Source organism: Coregonus clupeaformis, chromosome 31 (assembly GCF_020615455.1).
Source record: "Coregonus clupeaformis isolate EN_2021a chromosome 31, ASM2061545v1, whole genome shotgun sequence".
Lineage (NCBI taxonomy): Eukaryota > Metazoa > Chordata > Actinopteri > Salmoniformes > Salmonidae > Coregonus > Coregonus clupeaformis.
The window spans coordinates 11,058,113-11,083,566 of NC_059222.1; the positions used below are offsets into that span (position 1 = coordinate 11,058,113).

Genomic DNA, 25,454 nt, shown 5'->3' on the forward strand with positions numbered 1-25,454 from the left:
AGTGCGTTCAAAGCAACTGGGAACTCGGAAAAAAACAATCTCCCACTGGTAAAAATCGATTTGAACGGTCATTCAACTCGGGTCACTATCTAGAGCTCCGACTTTCCAACCTGAAGATCACCAACGTTCCCAGTTGTTTTGAATGCGGTAATAACACTGCCTCGGACACATCTGGAGCAGCGCTGACGTCATTACGTAAAGAGCCCTATAAACCCATGCCCCGGATGTGATAGCGTGCCGTTGTTTGTTGCTGTAGACACAGATTACCCATCATATTACATTTTAGTCATTTAACAGACGCTCTTATCTAGAGCGATTTACATTACTGAGTGGATACATTTTTGTAAATTATCCTCATCCCCCATGGCAATCAAACCCACAACCCTGGCGTTGCAAGCACCATGCTCTACCAACTGAGCCACACGCGACCATGTTGACCAGTTACTCTAGCAATTAAAATAAATGTCTTCAGAAATGGAAGGCAGTCGGGAGGAGGCAAGATCAGGTGGGACCATTCTAGCCAATGAGAGGGCAGATACGAGAGTGATAACAGGCACAACTCCGATATAAAGTGTTTTTTCTCAAAGTTGCGAAGATGTCACGCGTCCTACTTATATCAGTACACTCGTAACAACCTACACATTACGAAACTTCTATTCGATCAAATAAGCCTCACGTAGAAAGTAAGCCATTCATTTTTTGTTAACCAAATTCGACACTCATTGATCTCCATACAACAACTCCTCCCTTGGATCAGCGGGAAGAACGCCACCTGCTGGAGAAGACAGATTTTGGTGCCAGTTATTCCTCTCGCTTCGCTTCTTCCTCTCTGCTGCAGAACGTCAAACGGGGAAAGATGCCTTTACCCGTGCAAGTATTCAACTTTCAGGTCATTATTCATCGATTTTGATGCATGTTTACACAAAACCGGTGTCCTCGCGCTTAACTGGGAGCGTGGGTACTCCGATAAGCACGAAAGCCTCCTTGCATAAATCGAGTAGCTTGGGCCGTTAGCAGTCCTGGCAAGCTAACTAGCTAGGCTAACTTTAGCAAGTTCATATAGCTAACTCTACAACGTTATATTTCCATTCACTGTTATTCTATACCAACTAGCTAGATGTTAGAATGACAATTTTTTTTTAGAAAGGTGCTGTTGCACCCCAGGAAATGGTTTGCTGTTGGTCATTTATGGTTTCTTCAGGCACTTTGACAGTCATGTTAGCTAGTTAGTTTTCTGTTATTGTAGCTAGCTAACTAGTTGGCTGACTTGTTATCCAGCTAGTAGTAGTTTACCCATCCCTTTTTAAATTGTGCTAAGCAACACATATACATTGTGTCTCCAATGTAAATATCCAGTATGACATGAGCGATCTGTCCATTGTGGGAGTGTAGTGTATGTATGGCTATTCATTACCTTGTTAACCTGGTTGTAGACAGTCAGTATTCTCCATTGATTGTGCCACGCTGTTAAATGACACTTATCTACAGTATGTACAGGGAACTGCCAAAATAAAGATAACACTTGATAAAATGAGGGATACAAAGTATATTGAAAACAGGTGCATCCACAGGTGTGGTTCCTGAGTTAATTTATCAATTAACATCCCATCATGTTAAGGGTCATGTATAAAAATGCCCAGTTGGCCGTTATTTTGGCTACCATCGCTAGAAGAAGAGATTCTCAGTGACTTTGAAAGAGGGGTCTCAAAGGAGCAAAGGTGGTTTAAAGGGTGGGTGTGTGTGTGTGTGTGTGTGTGTGTGTGTGTCAGTCACCTGATCTCAACTCAATTGAACACTTTTGGGAGGTTCTGGAGCGGCGCCTGAGACAGTTTTCCACGACCATCAACAAAACAACAAATGCTGGAATTTTTCGTGGAAAGATGGTGTCGCATCCCTCCGATAGAGTTCCAGACACTTGTAGCATCTATGCCAATGCATATTGAAGCTGTTCTGGCAGCTCGTGGTGGCCCAACACCCTATTAAGACACTTTATGTTGGTGTTTCTTTTATTTTGGCAGTTACCTGTATGTTCTCTCTTCTTCAGGGGGTTGTTGAGCCCATGCAGATAGATGCTGACCCACAGGAGGACCAGCAGAATGCACCAGATGTCAACTATGTGGTGGAAAACCCAACGCTGGTATGGTCTATCTATCCAGGATTTTCCCCCACTATCATTGGAAAGGCGGGTCTTGTTTCATGTAGACGGGACTCAAATACCACTACTGATATTTAAATGTTAAACTGAAAACAAATGAATCTATAGAAGGGGTATACCCCACAAGACATGCCACCAGAGGTGTCTTCACAACACCCAAGTGCAGAACAGACTATGGGAGGTGCACAGTACTACATAGAGCCATGACTACATGGAACTATTCCACATCAGGTAACTGATGCAAGCAGTAGAATCAGATTAAAAAAACAGATACAAATACACCTTATGGGACAGCAGGGACTGTGAAGAGACACACACACACACAGGTACAGACACACATACGCACACAAACGCGAGCACTCTAGACACACATACATTGAAATAACGTATGGTGGTATTATACATTTTGTATTGTAGATATGTAGTGGTGTAATTCGTTTTATGTGTAATGTAAGTGCCATAATGTGTTTGGACCCCAGGAAGAGTAGCTGCTGCCTTTGCAGCAGCTAATGGGGATCCCTAATAAATACAAATGCAGACTATTTAGTGAAAAATCAACATTTTAGGCTATTGTCCCACTGAAGTGTGTGTGTGTCTTTGTCTCTCTCTAGGACCTGGAGCAGTATGCGTCCAGCTACAGTGGTCTGATGCGTATTGAGAGGCTGCAGTTCATAGCAGAGCACTGTCCCCAGCTCCGCGCAGAGGCCCTGAAAATGGCCCTGTCTTTCGTCCACAGGACCTTCAACGTAGACGTGTATGAGGAAATCCACCGCAAACTCACAGAGGCCACCAGGTAGGTGTAGCACAGCCCTAGCTTAGCCTAGTACAGACCAGCATAGCACAGAGAAGGTACAGCAAAGTGGAGTGGTTACTACTAGAACGTAGTATGTAATTTTTAATTGTTGTTTTGGAAAGTGCTTTTTGTCTTTTTCGTTGAGTGTTTGATTGATTTGAGTTCTGTGTTTGTGTTCAGAGAGGTCCAGGGGGCTCCAGATGCTGTGGTGGAGGGCGGGGCAGTGGACCCCCCTCCTCTGGACACAGCATGGGCCGAGTCGACCAGGAAAAAGGCCCTGCTCAAACTGGAGAAATTGGACACTGACCTGAAGAACTACAAAGGCAACTCCATCAAAGAGAGCATCAGGTGGGTGGGAGAAACTAGTTGTTAGCATCAAGTAGATAATAAACCGATTGGGTAAACCTCACCTCTGAGAGTGCTGCATCTATTTGCAAATCTTGATCACTTAGAAGTAATCACTGAGTAGTTGACTAGTAGTAGTAGTTTTTAATGTAAGGTCATTTGGAATGGAACGTTCATTTGTAGATCAGTGATTCTGCGTAGTGCTTTGTTCAGGCCAAAGGGGGGGGATCTGAATTTTCCTTTCTCGACCTCTGTGGTACTGGGCCGAACCCTCTCACTAATGTTTATTTCACCTCAGGAGGGGTCATGATGACCTTGGGGACCACTACTTGGACTGCGGTGACCTCAGCAACGCCCTTAAGTGCTACTCCCGAGCCCGAGACTACTGCACTAGCGCCAAGCATGTCATAAACATGTGTCTTAATGTCATCAAGGTATGTCATCATTAATCATAATGATAGTTAGTGGTCCTAGCTTTTTGGTCAATGCACTTAATCCTGATGTAAAGTCTGGAGGGCAGAAGGGTTATATTCCTCTCTCGTTCTCTCTCTCTGCCTCACTCGCTCTCAGCCTCTTGCTTTCTCTGTGATCTGATTAACTCCAGTGACTAGCACTAGAGGGCAGTCTTGACATTTGTGTCCTATAGAGTTTCTTAATGAATTTAGTGTGTTTTCATCTATTAGGTTAGCGTCTACCTCCAGAACTGGTCCCACGTCCTTAGTTATGTGAGCAAAGCTGAATCCACTCCAGAGATAGCAGAGGTAAGTCATGGGTTCCTCTGAGAGCGAGAACATAAGTGCTCTACTGTCTTCTAAAAAAACACAGACGGGTTCTTCATTACTGAGGGAATATCTTTCTTTTTGTTTCAGCAAAGAGGGGAGAGAGATTGCCAGAGTCAGTCAGTCCTCACCAAATTAAAATGTGCTGCAGGTAATTCACTCACTATCTTTGTTGTTCTACAAAGAGATGTACATACTGTAAGTGTTTTCACCTGTTGCTATCTAGAGGGTATAAAACTCACTAACAACAGATGCAGACACTCATGCTAATGTTTTGTTTCAATTAAAATTGATTCGTTTTAAACCCCCCTCTGCTTTGACTAGATTACAAAGTTCTCTTCCCACACTCAGGTTCATTTGACCTCTCGTTCTTTCTCCTTGTTTCTCCTCCACATCTGTATATCTGTCTCTGTCACCCAGGGCTAGCTGAGCTGGCCTCCAGAAAGTACAAACAAGCAGCCAAGTGCTTCCTGCTGGCCTCCTTCGACCACTGTGACTTCGCTGAGGTTAGTGTGTCTGCCTGCCTGTCTGTGTAGTACTTTAAAGGTGAAGTCTGTGACTTCCCTGTGTAGTTCTGTGATAATTTGTTATTGTTTATCAACAATGGGGAAGGCAACAACAACTAGGACAAGGGTAATTGGACAATTGTAAAGACAATTGCTACTTGACAAATGCTCATAATTTGTTTTTCTGTTGGATGTACAAACCTCCTCTATTGTGTGTGTGTGTGTGTCCAGCTCCTGTCCCCCAGTAATGTAGCTGTGTACGGAGGGATGTGTGCCCTCGCCACCTTCGACAGACAGGAGCTACAGAAGAATATAATCTCAAGCAGGTGTGTGTGTGTGTGCAAATGCCTGTGTATCTGCTGTATAAATGGTGTGTGTGTTCATGTAACTAACGAGCTGTGTTACCATCCACCATCTTTGAATCATGTATTTTATGTCCTCCCAGCTCGTTTAAGTTATTCTTAGAGTTGGAACCTCAGGTCCGTGACATCATCTTTAAGTTCTATGAGTCAAAGTACGCTTCCTGTCTCAAAATGCTGGACGAGATCAAGGTGAGATTGATCTAATTAATTAATTATCTATGATTATCAATCGATACTAATGATTGCGTTGATGTGAAAAACACAAAATGGGTAGCAAAAAAACTTGAAAACGGGAATTAAACAAAGTAAGAAAACCAAGTAACATGACTTCCTACGTTGAAAGCTATGATGTATTTTCATTATGTTGATAAAATATATTTGAAACCTGTCCTAAATGCAGACTGCTTCTCTTATTTCTCAGGATAACCTGCTGTTAGACATGTACCTGGCCCCCCACGTACGGACCCTCTACACACTGATCAGGAACAGAGCCCTTATACAGGTGAGACGGACAGGAAAGGACCGGTGGGACTGACAGGACAGGTGGGACTGGGGGACAGGAACACTTTTCCTCCAGTACTCCCATATAATACTGAACATCACCCTGGACATCCAAAGTATTCTGTTGTTTTCCTTATACACTCACAACTACGGATGGGTTTGAATAGTCAATTAGTCAATTAAGGGCTCCCCCATTGACGTAAAAAAATTAATAGGCTATCGATGCGTCTGGGGGAAAGAATCGGATACAAAACTTTTCTCTCACTAACCATGTTACCATCCACAGTTTTTATGCGAGTAAAGTCATCATACCGTTCCAAAAAAAATTGCAACAGTTTCGGTACAATTTGTTCGTTCGACATGGTGGGATCTTTTTGTGTCGGTAAAATTAATTATGCGAGAAATGGGGGTGGAAACGCCTCTGCACAAATATTGATATAATAACCACCATATCAAAGTATGCGTATTCTAGAATATTCACATTAAAATCTGTCGCTAATTGGATGGAAATCTACTGTCGCTCTTCTAGCTCAGGCAGCAATCAATACTACATTTAGCTGAGGAATCTGAGGAAATGTGTCTGAATGACCCTGGGTCAAACCTCTACAGGGGATGGAACCCTATTCCCTCTATAGTGCACTACTTCTGACCGTAGCCCTGTTTGGGACGCAACCAGGGTTAACTGGACTAGCAGGTGAAGTATGGCACCTAAAATGGTTGTTCTGCTAATGTTATTTAATCTTATGCCCTAATATTAGACATTGTTCTTCTGCTTGACCTCTTGGTGTCCTTTTTCTCTTTTAGTGCAGTGGGATGCTTGTTGGAGGGTGTGAGTTACGCTGGTGTAATGTTATTTAGGTTGTAAATTAATAAATATATAATTAAAATAGTTTGGTTTGGGGATCATGAACATGAACATTCAGTCCCGTGTAGCTCAGTTGGTAGAGCATGGCGTTTGCAACGCCAGGGTTGTGGGTTCGATTCCCACGGGGGACCAGTATGAAAATGTATGCACTCACTAACTGTAAGTCGCTCTGGATAAGAGCGTCTGCTAAATGACTAAAATGTAATTCAGAGCAGGTTTTCTCTCCCCGGCTCCCAAGGCCAGTATTAGTGTGTGTGTTTTTCAGCAAGGTCTGCTGTAATGTACACTGTTGTGTTTTTTTTTGTGTGGTGTGGGCGAAGGGCATGCATGTGTGTGCAGTACCTCAATCTCTACTTTTCATTCAGATGTATGACTAAGATGTTAACGTGTATATGTGTTGCAGTACTTCAGCCCGTACGTGTCTGCAGACATGACTAAGATGGCCCAGGCCTTCAACACCACAGTGTTAGCTCTGGAGGACGAACTCACCCAGCTCATACTGGAGGGACTTATCAACGCACGCATAGACTCCCACAGCAAGGTAACACACCCACACTCAAGAGTCAAGTCACATATAAACCCCACCCCATCTCTCTCACTCGCTCGCGCACACACACACACACACACACTAGATGAGCTCAGATCACTCGTTATAATCTTATAATGCAGCACGAATGTTGATTTGACAGTGACCCAAATGGTTTGCCACAGCGCTCTTATCCTCAGCCTGTCTCTCTCCTCCCTTCTCTCGTTGAGATGCCAAGCACATTTATGTACAAACAGACTATGAAATACTATCTCTCATCTCAGATCCTGTATGCGCGGGACGTGGACCAGCGGAGCCACACGTTTGAGAAGTCTATCCACATGGGCAAGGAGTTCCAGAGGCGAGCCAAAGCCATGATCCTACGAGCTGCCGTGCTGCGCAACCAGATACATGTCAAGGTACCACTGCGCACGGGGTCTCCCAGGGGTTTTCTGGCTGCTTTCTCTTTACTCATCTATCTCGATTTTTTGCCTTTTCCCTCTAGGATATGGACATCTCTCAGAAATGCTATTTCTTTCTTTTGACATCCATGCCTCAATCAGCCTTCAATCAGTGCCGCCATCTAATCATCTCTCTTATTTCTGTCTGTCTCTCTTTCCCTTTACCCATATCCACTTTGTCTTCTTTTCATTCTCTCTCTCGTTGACCTCTGGTCCACCCGTCCTCTCTCCAGGCCCGTCCTCCCCCTCTCCTCCTCATCTCTGTTCCTCTCAGCCACTGCTCATTTCCACACATCATGGGATCTGAAATAAGACCTTAGATTCAGAGGAGGAATATATGTCGTGTGTCCCTCTCTCCCCAGTCTATGCCATGATCTTACAGTACCAGAGACTAGTTGCAAACTCAACTCTTTTTATACTGTATGCTTTGTACATTTTCCTTTTGATACATATACTGTATGTTCTTACGAATGCAGGATGATAATTAAGATCTGTTTCCTTCCATCTTTGCTTATAGAGGATGTCAACCACTCAACCTTATTTTTCTCTCTCCATTTCCCCCTTTTTCCCTCCCTCTCTCTCCAGTCTCCTCCCAGGGAGGGCAGCCAAGGTGAACTCAACTCTGCCAACAGCCAATCACGAATGAGCACCAACATGTGAACATTTCCATGAGACCTCTCTTACAGGAAGTTACCATGTCGGGGGGGGGTTCCGCCAGGGGGACCTAGCACCCCTCCAATCTGAGGATCCCCCTCCTCCTTCTGACTCAGTGCTGCATCTTGCCTGCTGAAAGAAAAATACAGAGACGTCAACTTCAATAGACTGTGTCTCAAATTGCACCCCTATTCACTATATAGTGCACCATGTTTGACCAGGGCCTATAGAGCTCTGGTCAACCGTAGTGCCGTTTTGGATGCAGCCTAGGACTCTGTTCATGTGGGAAGTGAACAGTGGTAGTCTGTGTAAACTGAAGACACTTGATGAGCAACCTGAGTGTGTTAATGTTGTAGTGGAAAGGCTGTGAGTGTGTAGAGTTGAGTGGCACTCAGTCGCTTCACAGTACTGTCCTCTTTTTCCTTTGTATAAGATGTACTTTTCTCTTTCATTCTTTCTTTCTCATGATGATTGACTTTGAATGCATCCACTGAGAAATAAACAGAACATACACTTCAGAACCAATGTCCACAAGATCTGATTTTAAAATAAATGTGTATGATAATCAGAAGCGTGGTCAGGACATTTTGTCTTCTCACAATATACCTTTGTTTACCAATTGCGCAATAAACCGATTTCACACACCCCTCCTTAACGTATTTTTTAGGAAGATTGCATTGAATTTCAATGTTATGCGATTTTATTTATTTATTCTTGTACAAAGTAATTGGAAATAGATCAAGTCAAGAGGGACGGTACAGTAAGCTGAGGATGAGGAAACAAGTTTAATTTATTTTTCTCTTTGTGGTGTCATCTGATTCCTGCTTCTCCCACATCAAAACCTCACATACAAAATCACTGATCTCTGACAACTGATAGCGTGCACTTGTTTTAATTATTCGAATGGATGAGGGGGAAGAGCTACTGGGGATACAACTTTACTCACTGAGAAAATTAGTATTCGTGTATTAGATCCAATTATTTCGTAAACATCGTTCATCGCTATTGATCTGTAACAACAGGTTTATTTGTATAGCCTGGCTGAAGCGACCCACGTGGTACACAGCGAGGGGAGAGCTGTGCCCCACTGGTATACAGAATTCAAAATAGATGGGAAACGATTAGTTGGACTTGTTGGAAAATGACCACGGTTACCTTTAAAATACTGAATGCAGCGTCTGTGAAAGCGGTTGTATGTGTGGGGGAGGTTTTTCTGTCTGTACTCACTCTCTGGTCTTTCTCAAACCCTCCCGTCTCTTGTGCCTCTTCGCCCATCTTTCCTCTATATTTGTCGGTCTTCTAGTCACTCCCTCTACCTTTCCGTCTGTTAACCTCTTAAGGATCTGACCCTTTTTTTCAATTTTCGCCTAACATGACATACCCAAATCTAACTGCCTGTAGCTCAGGACCTGAAGCAAGGATATGCATATTCTTGATACCATTTGAAAGGAAACACTTTGACGTTTGTGGAAATGTGAAATTAATGTAGGAGAATATAACACATTAGATCTGGTAAAATATTGATCCAGTGAAGCATTGCAATACTGGACTATTTTGTATAAAGTCTGCCCAAATGTGCCGAATTGGTCAATTGATACATTTTCAAGTACATAACTATAGAGAACATACCGCCCCTGTATTACCATATCATTTTTGTAAGTTTACACACTCCCAGGAATGTCATGATGGATCATTAGCTTATACACTAACTTTCACACATCTAGATGGCGGGGCGGTGTGGGTGTGGAGCCAGAGACAGCAGGGGTTCAAACTGTAGAACCTAGTTCCTACATTTGAATATAAAAATGGATTTTATCAAAGAAAACTATGCTACATTTGATCTCTGGGACCCTTAGGATGACAAATCAGAGCAAGATTACTGAATGTAAGTACATTATTTACCTTCAGAGGTGACTATCAAAGCAGTTGCCGTGATACGTTTTTTTTGTTGTGCACTCTCCTCAAACAATAGCATGGTATTTTTTCACTGTAATAGCTACTGTAAATTGGACAGTGCAGTTAGATTGACAAGAATGTAAGCTTTCTGCCCATATAAGACATGTCTATGTCCTGGAAAGTTTGCTGTTACTTACAACAGTCACATTAGCAATCACATTAGCGCACGTTAGCTCAACTGTCCCGTATATCTGTTTCTTCCACAAATGACTGCAGAGTCATAAAACATCTAGCGGACTGAGGTATTGACCTGTCAAGAACGACCACTGACCCATAAAATGTTTAGAAATGCTACTTTATGCTTCTTTCCTCCCAGGACTTTATTGTATTGATTTGTTTGGGATATGTCATTTTCTTTCCAAACCACAGACCCTTTCGCTTGGTCAGGTCCATATTAATGTCCATCTTCAGAAATGGATCATAATCATGGTTTAATTTAAGGACAACTCCTTCCACAAGGGAGAGGTCTAAAGATTAATGTGGTTGTCAGAATCCTTTATTTGTATTTTTTTATTTAACCTTTATTTATCCAGGAAGTCCCATTAAGGTCAGAACACATTTTAATAGCGGTACCTCTAGGGATTAGTCATCACTTAAACTGCATTCAGAAAGTATTCACACCCCTTTACCTTTTCCACATTTTGTTTTGTTACAGCCTGAATTTAAAATGGATTACATTTACATTTTAGTCATTTAGCAGACGCTCTTATCCAGAGCGACTTACAGTTAGTGAGTGCATACATTTTAATTTTTTATACTGGAATCGAACCCACAACCCTGGCGTTGCAAATGCCATGCTCTACCAACTGAGCTACATCCCTGCCGGCCATTCCCTCCCCTACCCTGGACGACACTGGGCCAATTGTGCGCCGCCCCATGGGTCTCCCGGTCGCAGCCGGCTACGACAGAGCCTGGATTCAAACCAGGATCTCTAGTGGCACAGCTAGCACTGCGATGCAGTGCCTTAGACCACTGCGCCACTCGGGAGGATTAAATTGAGATTGTGTCACTGGCCTACACACCCTATAATGTCAAAGTGGTATTATGTTTTTAGAATATTTTACAAATTAATAAAAAATGAAAAGTTGAAATTTCTTGAGTCAATAAGTATTCAACCCCTTTGTTATGGCAAGCCTAAATAAGTTAAGGAGTATGAATTTTCACATGGACTCACTCTGTGCAACAAGATTTTTGAATGACTACCTCATCTCTGTACCCCACACATTATTTTATTTATTTAACTAGGCAAGTCAGTTAAGAACAAATTCTTATTTACAATGACGGCCTACCCCAGCCAAACCCAGGCCAATTGTGCGCCGCCCTAAGAGACTCCCAATCACGGCCGGTTGTGATACAATCTGGAATTGAACCAGAGTATCTGTAGTGACGCCTCAAGCACTGAGATGCAGTGCCTTAGACCGCTTCACCACCCGGTTTCAAACAGTACAATTATCTGTAAGGTCCCTCAGTAGAGCAGTGAATTTCAACTCCAAAGACCAGGGAGGTTTTCCAATGCTTTGCAAAGAACTGGTAGATGGGTAAAATAAATTTTAAAAACTGCCATTGAATATCCCTTTGAGCATGGTGAAGTTATTAATTACACTTTGTATCAATACACACAGTCACTACTCAGATACAGGCGTCCTTCCTAACTCAGTTGCCGGAGAGGAAGGAAACCGCTCAGAGAAACCACTCAAATCCAACACATCACTAAGCACCACTCTTCATATTCTCAAGTATGGTGGTGGCTGCATCATGTTATGGGTATGCTTGTCATCGGCAAGGACTAGGGAGTTTTATAGGGTAAAAAGAAACGGAATACAACTATAAGCACAGGCAAAATCCTAGAGGAAACCTAGTTCAGTCTGCTTTCTAACAGACACTGGGAGATAAATTAACCTTTCAGCAGGAAATATATTTTGCTAATTTATTCATTTATAAATTTAGCTAACATTAGAAAGTTAATCCAGAGATTCTTACCTTTGCCTCGGTTCGGCAGTCTTGTCCAGTTCATCATGACATTTGTAGTTCTTTTGATAGCCACATTAGCAGCTAATTAGAATTTCATTTTTGGGGGGTAAATACAGGTGAATATATTGATAAAAGTAACCTTATCCTAGAGAGATTTACACTGTTATCAAAACAGCACGCCAGGATAAGCCTACACGAAACACAGCCCTTATTTGAAGTGTTTCTGAAATCTCCTATGGGAAAAATGAATGGAACCATTTCCTTGTTTGACTGCTAGGTTTTATGGGTATTATGACTCATACTGTGGTACTCTATAGCCTACATCAGCGTTTCCCGAACTTGGGACCCCAAGGGGTGCACGTTTTGGGTTTTGCCCTAACACTACACAGCACATTCAAATGATCAAAACTTGATGATTAGTTGATTATTTGAATGAGCTGTGTAGTGCTAGGGCAAAAAACAAAACGTGCACCCCTTGTGGTCCCGAGGACCAAGTTTGGGAAACCCTGGCCTACATGATAAGATTATTATTATGGACAAAGGAGCGAGATTATTTTATTATTTGTCAAATGGCAGCCAAGCATCGATTATCATGTCCCCAGAATAAGACCCTCGATATTTATTGGAAAGGAGCATCAACCTCATCACCTTGCACTTTCACCACCCTGTGAAGTTCATCATAAATTATTGCATCTGTAGCCTAATAAACTGCATGGTTTCCCGAGTCGTAGTGGGAGGACCACACAACATGTCATCGCATGACTCCAAGTTTACTTCGATATTATGGTAATAATATCAATATTTGTGCATAAAAGCGTTTCCACCGACATTTCTCGCATAATTCATTTTACCGACACATAAAGATCCTACCTTGTCTAGCGTATTTTCTTTTGTCAACATTGGTAAAGTTTTCCGATTTTTTAAAATATGAATCAAATTTTCTAAGAAACGCTGGTATATCTCACATGCACTGAAAGACCCACTTGGCTAAACTATCTTGCAGTGGTCCAAGCCTTACAGAAACACCGAGGCAGAGAAGCTTGAAGGGTTGTGAGAGTCCTTGAAGGAAGGCTTTGTTAATGTAATCTGAGCTCCCTTCTCTCTCTGATGTCTCTGTCAAATCCATTACAGACAAACAGTAATTCACAAGAGGTTGGAGGCACCTTAATGCGGCGGTGTGTATCCGTCTACCTTCAAAGAACCCAAATGGCTTAAGTAAAACTTTTACAATATATCCAGGGATCTTCCATGCTGTGTGGAGAGAAATCAGGCCTCAGTAACTGCAGATGGCAGGAGATTGATTTTTGTGCCAGGGCTCCTCTATTTATGCGTCAGCATGATTGGTGGTGGGCAGCGGTAGGTGACCACAGATCAGGGCTCGAGCAGTCTCAGCAGTACCATTTAAAATCTGGAAATCAGGCTCCGTGTCCCGGCCACCAGCGGGGCCCCATCCCACCCTGCGAAGGAGCCAACTCAACTCATAATGGTGCCAGTCAACAGGGAGCGATCCGTCTGCCAAAAGACATGCGTCACAGCCTTGCCAGAGAAATGATGAATGGAGATATCCATCCAGACCATCTACCGCCCATTATGGAGGCAATTTAAATCGACATGGAATAATAACTAGGCATATAAAATATGATGGTCTTACAATTGTCTAATTAAACAATTATGGAAGCAATTTGAATGGACTTGGACGAATAACTACAGAATTATAGTCATACAATGTAGCCTTATAATTGAACCCATGCTTAATGGTTTTATAATTGACAAGATTTAAGTTTTGGATACAGCTCATTTCGTTGACTTCGAATTGAATGTTGATGGATGAGTTCTACTTCATAGGACTTGAGGGTAAATTAGATATATTAGAGTATTTAAACAGGGAGTGGGCTATACATTGTACACATTATTTATTTTGAATCATGATATAAAGACAACTAGCCTATTATCCACAATTTAATGAGATGCACATTATTTTGTACACATGAAAACAACATCAAATAGCCTGTTTGAAATTGGATTCAGTGAAGCCAAGTCCCAAAAGATCATTAGGTATAAGACCTCATGCTCATCATTTACATGGACCGTTTGATTCTTCAACAATCCTGGAATCATGGGCCGTTTTTAAAGCGGCAACACACTCCATAATACAGACAACACCACACTTCATAATGAAAAGGGCAACACTCTAATCTGTTCCTTGCAGTTATGGCAAATATCTCCATTTGCTTTGGAGGTTGCGTTGAAAAAGGGACAGAATTTCACAGAATATCTCATTTTGAACTGTAGGATGAACGCTTTCCAGTCCATTGGATAAATAACTGACCTTCACCCTGTAACCAGGTAGGCCTACATTTGATTTGTCTCTGTCAATCAGTCGAAAACAGTCTCACACACTGTCACAGAGGACAGGCTCTTGCTCTTGGTTAGTTTGTCGCTTAGATTGGCGTACTTGCTCGATGCGCGCATCTCCGCGCTGCGCTTCTCCGATTGCGCTCTGCTATAGGGCACGACTTTGGGCACTGAGGTGCTGCCCATAGCCATGGTGGACTGCTGTGGCGACAGACTGAACACTGACGACAGTTTCTGTCGGTAGCTTTTCCTGAACCGTTTCGCAGACCTGTGCAAGTTCCCCACGAAACAATAACAGAGCGGGTTGAGAGCGGAGTTGGTCAGACCCAGCCATAGCGCAAAGGGTCTCCCCTGTAGAATCCACTCGTGGTTGACATGGTTCACATCATCCTCTTTCTCTAAAGATGCAGTCATGTTCAAGTCTAACCATATGTCCACTACATACAGAGGTAGCCAGGACAGGGTGAAAAGCACAACTAGCGACAGCACCATCTTGGCGATCCTTTTACGCACTTTGAGACGGGACAGTGATAGCTTAACGCCAAATGTATTTGAATCTTGCGTCCGTTTGTCATCGGTGCCCCACAGCTTCCAGCCGGTCAGCACGCTTATAACCAGGTTAAACAACACGGGGAAGCCGTAGAGAGAGCAGAAGAGCAGGAAGCTATATCTCTGTTTCAGTTTGACTTCGTTCCAGCTCTCCACGCACACAGTAACGGTGACGTCCAGCAGCGACAGAGTCTGGGTGGTGTTCATGAAGAGGAGCGGTATGCACAGCCCCGACGACACGCTCCACACCACACAGATCATAAACAGTATCCGACGCCCGGTAAAAAAGAACCGGGCGTGGAGAGGATTGTGCACGCTGTAGTAGCGGTTCAAACTGATCACAGCCAGGCTCAGGACGCTCGCAGACACCGATACCGCCTGAACGAACGGCACAGTGCGGCACAGAAACTCCCCGAACACCCAGGCGTTGTAGACCTGGTGTCCCAGGTTAACTGGCATGCACACACACACCACCATCATGTCACACACCGCCAAGTTGACCAGCAGTCTGCGGGTCGCCGACACCCCCGCCAGACCGGTCCTCTTTCGGGTGAGGACCAGGAGAGCCATAATGTTCCCTCCGCATCCCGTGAGGAAGGACAGGGAGTACATAACCACCAACACGATGGTGCTCGGTTCGTGTCCCGAAAATAAGAACAAGTCCGGTAAGGGGTTGGTATCCTCCTGTAAACTGCAGTTATTGTGCTCATGTTGAGGTCCCAAACGTGAAAGATTCGTTGAAAATAAATGTCCAAAATTAGAGTAAAAATTCGTTAGATTCATCTCCCGCTTGTTCTCACATCGTTTGCGCTGTGTGTAGTATCCAATTCAGACTCGCACACAGGTGAGACCCAAAGACATGCGCTGCGCGCCGCCCCTGTTTCAGTGGTGAGATGAGGATTTCACCCATACATCTAGAGTTAGTTGTCGCCTTGCCGAAAGAGATCATAATAATCCAATACTCAGTGCGTTTAACTGAAAAACAGTATATACATTTCGCCACTGAAGTGCGGTCCTATTCGATATAACTCGGCTGGAGCGCGCGCGGTATGTTCACTCCGACCATGGACAATGCAATATTTCTCAGTGTGACTAGAGGAAGCAGGACCTGCGCTCTCGCGCGCTCGCACTCAGACCTGGCCTCCTCTCTGTCCTCGTTCCCTCTCCTACATCTGACAGGAATGGATAGATGACAGCTAACTCTTTTGACCTTACTTAAGCTACTGAATCTGATCAGTGAAGGGAAAGTGAATGGAAGAGGACAGATGGGAGGTGGAACGTTTTTGGAATGGAACGCAGCCAGAAATTAATATCACCCTCACTCCAAATGAAGGGATGGGGTTGCATATCTCTCTCTCTCTCTCTCTCTCTCTCTCTCTCTCTCTCTCTCTCTCTCTCTCTCCTCTCTCTCTCGCTCTCTCTCTGACCTGTAAAAATACAAATATATTGTTTAAACATTTTTTTTCACGAAGTAGTGCACTGGGCCTTTAATAGTCCTGTATTAGCATACCAATGTAGCCATCTGCAGCACCAGCCTGGGCAAAAACTACTTCCTGGGGCTATGGTTGTGCATAGCCTATCATCATTGTCCTGTAGCCAAATATTTTCACAGCTCAAATCTACATGGGTGTTGAGCCATACGATTTTGATTAATAAGTTATAGACAGTTTATTTATTTAACCATATACAAGAAGCCATATAAGAATGCAATCGTTCTGTAGTGCGTACCATGGCAACCACTGAAATATGTAGGCCTACTTAATTAAGTGTCTAGAGATAATGTTAGTGGGAGACTGTGCTACAATGTGCCCTTCTCATGCCCAAACCCTCGTCTGTCAATCAGTGCCATGCTCTGAGTGCCAGGTCACATTCTCAGAGCATGCACAAATCAACTGGCAGGTATACTCACAGTAATTTTCAACCTCTCCTTGTCCTAGTCTGTAATCTCCACGTGTTTTAAGATGACTACCATCATTCCTGTTCCCAATAACGCTAAGGCTTCATACCACAATGACTACCCCCCTATAGCACTCACATCTGTAATCATGAAGTGCTTTGAAAAGCTGGTTATGGCACACATCAACTCCATCTTCCCAGTCACCCTAGACCCACTCCAATTTGCATACCACCCCAACAGATTTAATTGTGCACACTCACAGGACTCTAAACACTCATGCACACTGACACTCCAATACACACATAACATGTACACACACTGACTCTACACACACGCACGCACACACACACACTCACATACAATCTTACTTTACGCTGCTGCTACTCTGTTTATCATACATCCTGATGCCTAGTCACCTTTTTCTATACATAATCTACCTCTATCTCTCCAGTATCCCTGGACATTATAAATATGTTATTGGAACTGACCCTGTACATAGCTTCTTACTTTCTCGTGTTTTTCTTATTTCTTGTTTTAATTTCTCGTGTTTTTGTTCTACCTTATGTTATTTTTAGTACTACATTGATATTGATTACTGCATTATTGGGTTTAGAGTTTGCAAGAAAGGCATTTCACTGTACTTGTGCACTTGACATTAAAACTTGTTAAATAACGCCAATCTTCCTCTAGTGTCCTTTCTTCTTGACATTTAAATGTCCTAAAGGGTTTGATTAATGCAATTCAATGCAATTTAATCTTTCATGACGGTAAGCATAGAAAAATAATTGTATTATATGCAAATGCAACTGGTTACCACAGGTTATATTGAGGTTATATTGAGTCTCCATTTTACCTGGGCCTTGTCCCATAGACGGGTTGCCTGACAACGTCATGAAAATGATGTGCACAGAGCCATGTATTTATATGCGCACGTATCGATGGGGCAGAAGGCTATGTGTTATGATTCTGAATGGTCAGATATCTAGTAACAATGACAAGAAGCTGCCATGTGGGATGTTTCAGATAGTTGTATCTTGTTCTTGATACCATGCTTTGTTTTAAGATTTTTTAACTTATGCTAATATGGCTAACATTCACTAGCTAGCTAACCAACAACTGTAAGGTTGTATTTGAGAGACAAGTGCTTATTGTGTAAATGCATTTATGTTTTCAATAAACATTTGGAGACTAACTATAGTTTATGTTGTAATAATCCTCTGGCGTTGACAATTTTGGGCCAATGTTGCGCACACATCGGTTTTGTTGCTAAACAACCCACCCGTCTATATAGTTAGCCTTCAACATATAGACTACAGGCTTATCAGTTTTGGATCATGTAGTCATTCTACAGATTCAAAATTGTCCTACAAATGTTTAATTATTTGAATTATGATAGCATGATCTCTCTTAGCAACCATTACATTCCAAACACAAAAAAGCAAAAAATAATAATAAAAAATACAAGTACTGGTTTTAAAAAATGAATGAAAGTATGGAGGTAGTTTTGTGTCCAGAAAACTAAAATATTTTCTGAGCTTTCGTATATCTTCTAGATGTAGGACAGACACTTCAAAGCCTTATTCCTTATGATTTATTTTTTGACTGTCTGTTTTGCCATCTATGAATATGTTATACAATGTATTTCTATGGGCTATAGTAGTAAAGGCCCAATTAAATATTAAATCAAATATTTTTTAAATATATATTTTTGATACTTACAGGGGTATTAAAATTCCAAATCAAATACCTAAATGATCCATAGTATGACCATTTTAAAACAATTCCATATGTTAGCTTAGGAACGTCCCCCCCAAAGGCTTTGACTTTTGGAGTTAAGTGACTTACGGTACTATATTTAAGCAATAAGACCAGAGGGGGTGTGGTATATGGCTAATATACCATGGCTAAGGGCTGTTCTTATGGATACAGGCCTTAGCCTTGGTATATTGCCATATACCACAAACCCCTGAGGTGCCTTATTGCTATTGTGAACTGGGTACCAAGGTAATTAAAACAGTACAAATATTTTTGGGGGCAAACCTGTGCATACGGTCTGATATACCACAGCTTTCAGTCAATCAGCACTCAGGGCTCGAACCACCCAGTTAATGATATAGATGAGTCCTCAAATGACTGAAAATACTGAAAATAGTTATCTGGGTTCATCTGGTTATAGCTAGGTTCATTTCCATCTGTGCTGCTTGTTTAAATGAGAGGTGTCTGATTGGAGCTTATCAAGGCTGATCCCACTGTGTGTGTGTGCATGAGCGGCTGGTGCGTGTGTGTGGGTTTGAGCATTTTAGAGTGTGTGTGCACAGTGTAAGGTGCCGACCAGACATAAACTGTATAATCTTCCTCTTCAGAGCATTGTTTGTTTAGACATGGTTGCGGTGAGACACACAATTACACAGGGAGTCATTACCGCTCTCTACACCAACCCCTTTGTCTGCAGACAAAGTGAGTGGCGGAAGTTAATATGGGCCACTATCCCGGCCATCTAGTCATTCAGTGGATTGGAATGGATTCACAGAATCTTTGACCCGTCTCTCGGCTGTGTAGACTGATGTGTTATGAGCGCTCTGGACAGAGTGGACAGTGGAGGCTAGGCTATCACCTCTCCTGGATGGGAGCATCACATTAGATATGGAAATGGAGATGAAAGTAAAAAGTATGGAGACAATGTTTAAAAAGTTCATTATAACTCCAATATCGGACTGTGGTATCATCTGTTGTGAAATAGAGAGTTAGATCATTGGGATAAAATGTGGGTAAAATTACAGCAGGGCATGGGAGTGTAGACTAGAAGAAAGATATCACCCTAACCCTGAATGCCGCACAAAGTTTATAGAACACACAAACACACACTCACACACTCACACGTTCAGAGAATAACTCAGAAACATGTTTGAAACTTGACCAAAAGGGATAGGGTAATGACAGGACATGAAGTGGAAGGATACACAGCCTGAACCCCGAATGCCCTATATACATGCACACTTACACACTTACACACACACACACACACACACACACACTTAAACACACATCAAACTCATACTGAGACATTTATGATACATGCATGAAACTTGACCAAAATGGACGGGGAAATGGGAGGACATAAGTGTCCAGAGGCAGGATATACAGTACCAGTCAAAAGTTTGGACACACCTACTCATTCAAGGGTTTTTCTTTATTTTTTACTATTTTCTACATTGTAGAACAATAGTGAAGACATCAAAACTATGAAATAACACATATGGAATTATGTAGTAACCAAAAAAGTGTTAAACAAATCAACATTTATTTGAGATTTGAGATTTTTCAAAGTAGCCACCCTTTGCCTTGATGACAGCTTTGCACACTCTTGGCAGAGAGAGAGAGAGAGAGAGAGAGAGAGAGAGAGAGAGCATTGTCGTCATTGTATGTTTTTAATTAAAGGAAACTGAGGGACAGATATGCTTTAGTATATCTTAGTAATTTCTAACAATGGCAGAGGACATTTTGACAATAACAACTAAATACTGAAATTAGTGAAATGGCTGTCTGGCGATGGCTTGGGCTACATCCTCAAAACCCCAGGAGACGGAAACTCATCGCAACTGAACATGATGACTCTCCTACAGCGATCACTGTGTTAATGCACAGCCCCTCCTGGGTCTCATCTCCTGTAAGGAGTGGGTCAGGGGCGGACTGGCACCAGAAATCGGCCCTGGTATTTCATTTGCCCGAAATGTCAGATGGCTAGTCCGCCCCTGGAGTGGGTACATGGACGGACAGACAGACGGAAGAACAGAAGGTCTCCTCCACATCAAAGAAGTGAAGAGAGTCAGTAGGAGAATGACTAAAGTTTAATAGTGCTTTCCAAGGGCCTCCTCGCCTACATACACACAAAGGAATTAGCGAGTTCATTAAATATATGAATAAACATATGAATAACAATGAAATGAATGGATTCAATTTGTTATGGGATGAATGAGCAGGTGTGTGTGTGTGTTTGTGCATGAATGAGGTGTGTGTGTGTGTGCAATCTGCCCAGCTCCTCCCTTGAAACATCTGACGACAAATCTCTGCAATTCATGACATTTATATTGCACATTTCTTACAAAAGGTGTAGTCCTTGTGTTATAATGCAAGGCTCATCATATGAAATGGGAACCCTGCATCATGATCAGGCCAGCAGAAATAATTATAGGTAATCTTCCACAACTAATAGAGAAAATACAGGTTTCCCTTGAGTTTCTCTCAGTGGTACAAAAAAATCAGCACCCACAAGAACTTTAATACATGCTTCTGAGTTTGCTGTGTCGCCTGCAGGATTTACCAGCTCAATTTCACAGAACTTAAAAGATTTGAAGAGAAACAGGCGTCTAGGCGTGTGTGTATACAGAGGCAGCTTTAGCACACATTATGAACTGTCAGAAGGTAAACCAGGGACAGACTAGGGTTTACTGAGAATCAGACATATTCCAGGAAGTGTGGTATCTTCATTTCCTACTTAATAAATCTTTACTTGTACCTCTACTTCCCGAAGATACACAGACACACTGACACAAACTAAAGTTTCCTTCACTCTCCATTCTTTTTTCTTTCTCTCTCTCACAGGCACGCATGCAAGCAAGCCCCCTCAAACACCGTCCGATCCCACTCCTCCCATGACGCCAGTCTGTTGGCCCAGAGCCCTGAACCAGAGCTCCTGGTTTAGAGAGACGTCCACTCTGACAGAAGCGGATGAGTTAGAATCACGCTCATGGATGCAGACCGACCTTAATTCATTTTCCACTGGCTCTAAACAGCCACTTGGAGGGTTAATTTACCACTCACAGATGGAAACCTGTCCTCGGGGAAGAGAGGGAGGGAAGGGAGGAAGAGGGGAAGGAAGGAGGATGAGAGTGAGAGAGAGGTCGTTTTTTAGAACAAAGGACGAGGCTCTATGGAGTTGAGTGGTGCATCATTTTCACTTAAAGGGGAAAAGTAATTTCTCTCTAGCCCTCGGAGATGTGTCTCTTGTCAAATTCCACTTCAGACTTTGTGGCTATAGCGAACAACCTGTGTCTTGGCATGGAGGAAGATATTACCAGAGAGCCCTTAAGCCGTGCCTGTGACAGCAAGGACAAATGGAAGGAACGAGAGAAGGTGATGAAGGGACAGAGGATTCTGGAAGAAGATGGAGAGGATGAAAGACACACAGCAAATTCCCCAGTGTTAAATTAAAACTGAAAGTGTGGCCCTGTATAGACACTGAACAGTGTTGAATTAACACACTGCATAGTGTAAACATTTATTTGCATATTTCCCAGAATGCTTTGCCTTACGAATTAATTGTAGCGTTAGCATCCATGACTGAATTTGTTAGTTGCATATATCAATTTTCAATCCTATGGACTTCACCAAGTGCGATCCTAAGTGAATATGTTATCATTAAAATGTGATTGTTTAACACAATACAATATGTATTTCATACGGCCTTATTTTGAGGGCTTTCAATCTGAAAAATACTGAGTTGTTTGGATGACCCAACTGCTGGGTTGCAGGCATTGGGTCACTTTGTTGAGTTGTAGAAAAATAAGTAAATAAACGGTTGGTTTGTTGATAATAGGTTATTGAGATATGACCCAGCGGGTCAGATCAGAAGACTGGATGCTTGGCTTAGTAGGAGCGTGGCTTTCAGGAAGTTATTTTTGGCCAGCTGTGAGAGTAAATGTCATTCCAGTTAATCTGTGCTGTTGAATTGTTATCACGTTACGGTTGAACACTGACACTTTTGTAGCTTTAATGAAGGTTACAGAAGTGTATGAATGTGATATCCCCAAAGGGATAGTAACCACTTTGTTCCAATATGTAAATAATAATGTTAATATTTTTGTATTAGAATATGTAATGTGAAATAATATTCAAGGAAAATGTTTAATTGCAGTGTACAAACTTAACATGATCAACAGGAATGACATTTACTCTCACGGATGGCCAAAAATAATTATCTAAAAGCCACACCCCTAATTAGCCACACCTCCTGAAAATAACCTATGGATTACATAAAAAAATACACAGCTGCTTGGTCAATCCAGAATGAAAGTGAATAAAAACCCAATTGATGGTTAAGTTAACCCATGTTGGGGTAATCAAAACAACCCAACATGTTGGGTTATTCACACAACCTGTCACATTATGCTGGCTTGCAAAGTGATGTGTAATTCCTATTGAAGTCCAGTCTGAGTGGGGATATCCAACCTTCTGAATTTATTTATCACCCGCAACCTGCATTCAGAATGACTGCCAGGGTTGGGAAGACCGCAACATACGACTACCTAAAGCATCTAACTGGAACAACCATTTCAGTAACGGGTGCAATAAATCCAAGTAACATATTGGACTAGTTTAGAAAATGTATGTAATTTATATTTGAGAAGTATAACATTAATTAATCAATCAATGTACATGCAAAAATATAGATATTGAGACCAAAAAAATGTCAATCAACTTTCAATAGAGTATGCTGGGAAATATGATTATGATTGGCGTGGTTTCGGTTAAACTCTGGTTATTAATACAAACACTGGGGTTATTTTACACCAATGAGTGTTAATTCAACACTTACAGAGTTCATTGTTCTGTTTAGAGTGTAGGCTCTCAAAATAAGGCCTTATAAAATACGTATTGTATTGTGTTAAATAATAGCATTTTAATGATAACATACACTACCGTCAAAAGTTTTAGAACACCTACTCATTCAAGGGTTTTTCTTTATTTTTACTATTTTTTATTTTCTATTTCCTGGGGGGGCGGCAGGTAGCTTAGTGGTTAAGAGGGTTGTGCCAGTAACCGAAACGTCGCTGGTTCTAATCCCCGAGCCGACTAGGTGAAAAATCTGTCGTTGTGCCCTTGAGCAAGGCACTTAACCCTAATTGCTCCTGTAAGTCGCTCTGGATAAGAGCGTCTGCTAAATGACTTAAATGTGATGTAAAATGTTCTACATTGTAGAATAATAGCGAAGACGTCAAAACTATGAAATAACACATATGGAATCATGTAGTAACCAAAAAAAGTGTTAAACAAATCAAAATATATTTTATACTTGAGATTCTTCAAATAGCCACCCTTTGCCTTGATGACAGCTTTGCACACTCTTGGCATTCTCTCAACCAGCTGCATGAGGTAGTCACCTAGAATGCATTTCAAATAACAGGTGTGCCTTGTTAAAAGTTAATTTGTGGAATTTATTTCCTTCTTAATGCCAATCAGTTGGGCTGTGACAAAGTAGGGGGGGTATTCAGAAGATAGCCCTATTTGGTAAAAGACCAAGTCCATATTATGGCAAGAACAGCTCAAATAAGCAAAGAGAAACAACAGTCCATCATTACTTGAAGACATGAAGGTCAGTCAATCCTGAAACTTTGAAAGTTTCTTCAAGTGCAGTCGCAAAAACCATCAAGTGCTATGATGAAACTGGCTCTCATGAGGACCGCCACAGGAAAGGAAGACCCAGAGTTACCTCTGCTGCAGAGGATAAGTTCATTAGAGTTACCAGCCTCAGAAATTGCAGCCCAAATAAAACGCTTCACAGAGTTCAAGTAACAGACACATCTCAACATCAACTGTTCAAAGGAGACTGTGTCAATCAGCCCTTAGTGGTCGAATTGCTGCAAAGAAACCACCACTAAAGGACACCAATAAGAAGAGGAGACTTGCTTGGGCCAAGAAATATGAGCAATGGACATTAGACCGGTGGAAATCTGTCCATTGGTCTGATGAGTCCAAATTGGATATTTTTGGTTCCAACCGCCGTGTCTTTGTGAGACGCGGTGTGGGTGAACGGATGATCTCTGCATGTGTATTTCCCACCGTAAAGCATGGAGGAGGAGGTGTTATGTTGTGGGGGTGCTTTGCTGGTGACACTGTCTGTGATTTATTTAGAATTCAAGGCACAGTTAACCAGCATGGCTATCAAAGCATTCTGCAGCGATACGCGATCCCATCTGGTTTGGGCTTAGTGGGACTATAATTTGTTTTTCAACAGGACAATGACCCAACACACCTCCAGGCTGTGTAAGGGCTATTTTACCAAGAAGGAGAGTGATGGAGTGCTGCATCAGATGACCTGGCCTCCACAATCCCCCAACCTCAACCAAATTGAGATGGTTATGGATGAGTCGGACGGCAGAGTGAAGGAAAAGCAGCCAACAAGTGCTCAGCATATGTGGGAACTCCTTCAAGACTGTTTGAAAAGCATTCCAGGTGAAGCTGGTTGAGAGAATACCAAGAGTGTGCAAAGCTGTCATCAAGGCAAAGGGTGGCTATTTGAAGAATCTCAAATATAAAATATATTTTGATTTGTTTAACACTTTTTTGGTTACTACATGATTCCATATGTGTTATTTCATAGTTTTGATGTCTACAATGTAGAAAACAGTAAAAATAAAGAAAAACCCTTGAATGATAGGTGTTCTAAAACTTTTGACCGGTAGTGTATTTGCTCAGAATTTCACTTGATGAAGTCCACAGGACAGAAAATAGATGAATGCAACAACCATGCCTCTGTCACTAACAAATACAGTCATGGATGGTAACTCTACAATTCGAAAGGCAAGGCACTCTGGGAAATAAGGCTTTACACCAAGCAGTGTGTTAATTTAACACTTTCCAGTGTCTATACAGGTCCAAACCTTCAGTGTTCATTTAACACTCTCAGTGTTGATTTAATACTGGAGAATTTGCTGTGCAGGATGGGAGAGGGAGGAGAGGGGAGGGATAGTGGTTGGAGAAACAGATGCACCTGAAAAGG

The 25,454-nt window shown here is 42.2% G+C and overlaps 2 protein-coding genes across 2 annotated transcripts; one reads left to right on the top strand and one right to left on the bottom strand.

Moving 5' to 3' along the window:
• Positions 1–658: 658 nt before the first annotated feature.
• Positions 659–8,591, top strand: LOC121547560 (COP9 signalosome complex subunit 1). The gene is made up of 14 exons (XM_041858895.1): positions 659–889; positions 2,045–2,137; positions 2,767–2,948; positions 3,129–3,296; positions 3,592–3,727; positions 3,977–4,054; positions 4,163–4,223; positions 4,493–4,578; positions 4,810–4,904; positions 5,024–5,129; positions 5,362–5,442; positions 6,710–6,847; positions 7,117–7,251; positions 7,879–8,591. Exons 1-14 carry the CDS (start codon positions 857–859, stop codon positions 7,951–7,953), a joined length of 1,467 nt encoding a protein of 488 aa, XP_041714829.1. The 5' UTR covers positions 659–856; the 3' UTR covers positions 7,954–8,591.
• A 5,659-nt stretch (positions 8,592–14,250) lies between these two features.
• Positions 14,251–15,390, bottom strand: LOC121547041 (gastrin/cholecystokinin type B receptor-like). Its single transcript, XM_041858134.2, has one exon. The coding sequence runs from the start codon at positions 15,388–15,390 to the stop codon at positions 14,251–14,253; it is 1,140 nt and encodes a 379-aa protein (XP_041714068.2).
• Positions 15,391–25,454: the final 10,064 nt, after the last annotated feature.

Coding starts and splice junctions, on each gene's coding strand:
- LOC121547041 (XM_041858134.2), bottom strand. CDS start 15,390: ATGTACTCCCTGTCCTTCCTCACGGGATGCGGAGGGAACATTATGGCT.
- LOC121547560 (XM_041858895.1), top strand. CDS start 857: ATGCCTTTACCCGTGCAAGTATTCAACTTTCAG. Junction 2,949..3,128: donor AAACTCACAGAGGCCACCAG/GTAGGTGTAGCA, acceptor GTTTGTGTTCAG/AGAGGTCCAGGGGGCTCCAG. Junction 6,848..7,116: donor GCATAGACTCCCACAGCAAG/GTAACACACCCA, acceptor CTCTCATCTCAG/ATCCTGTATGCGCGGGACGT.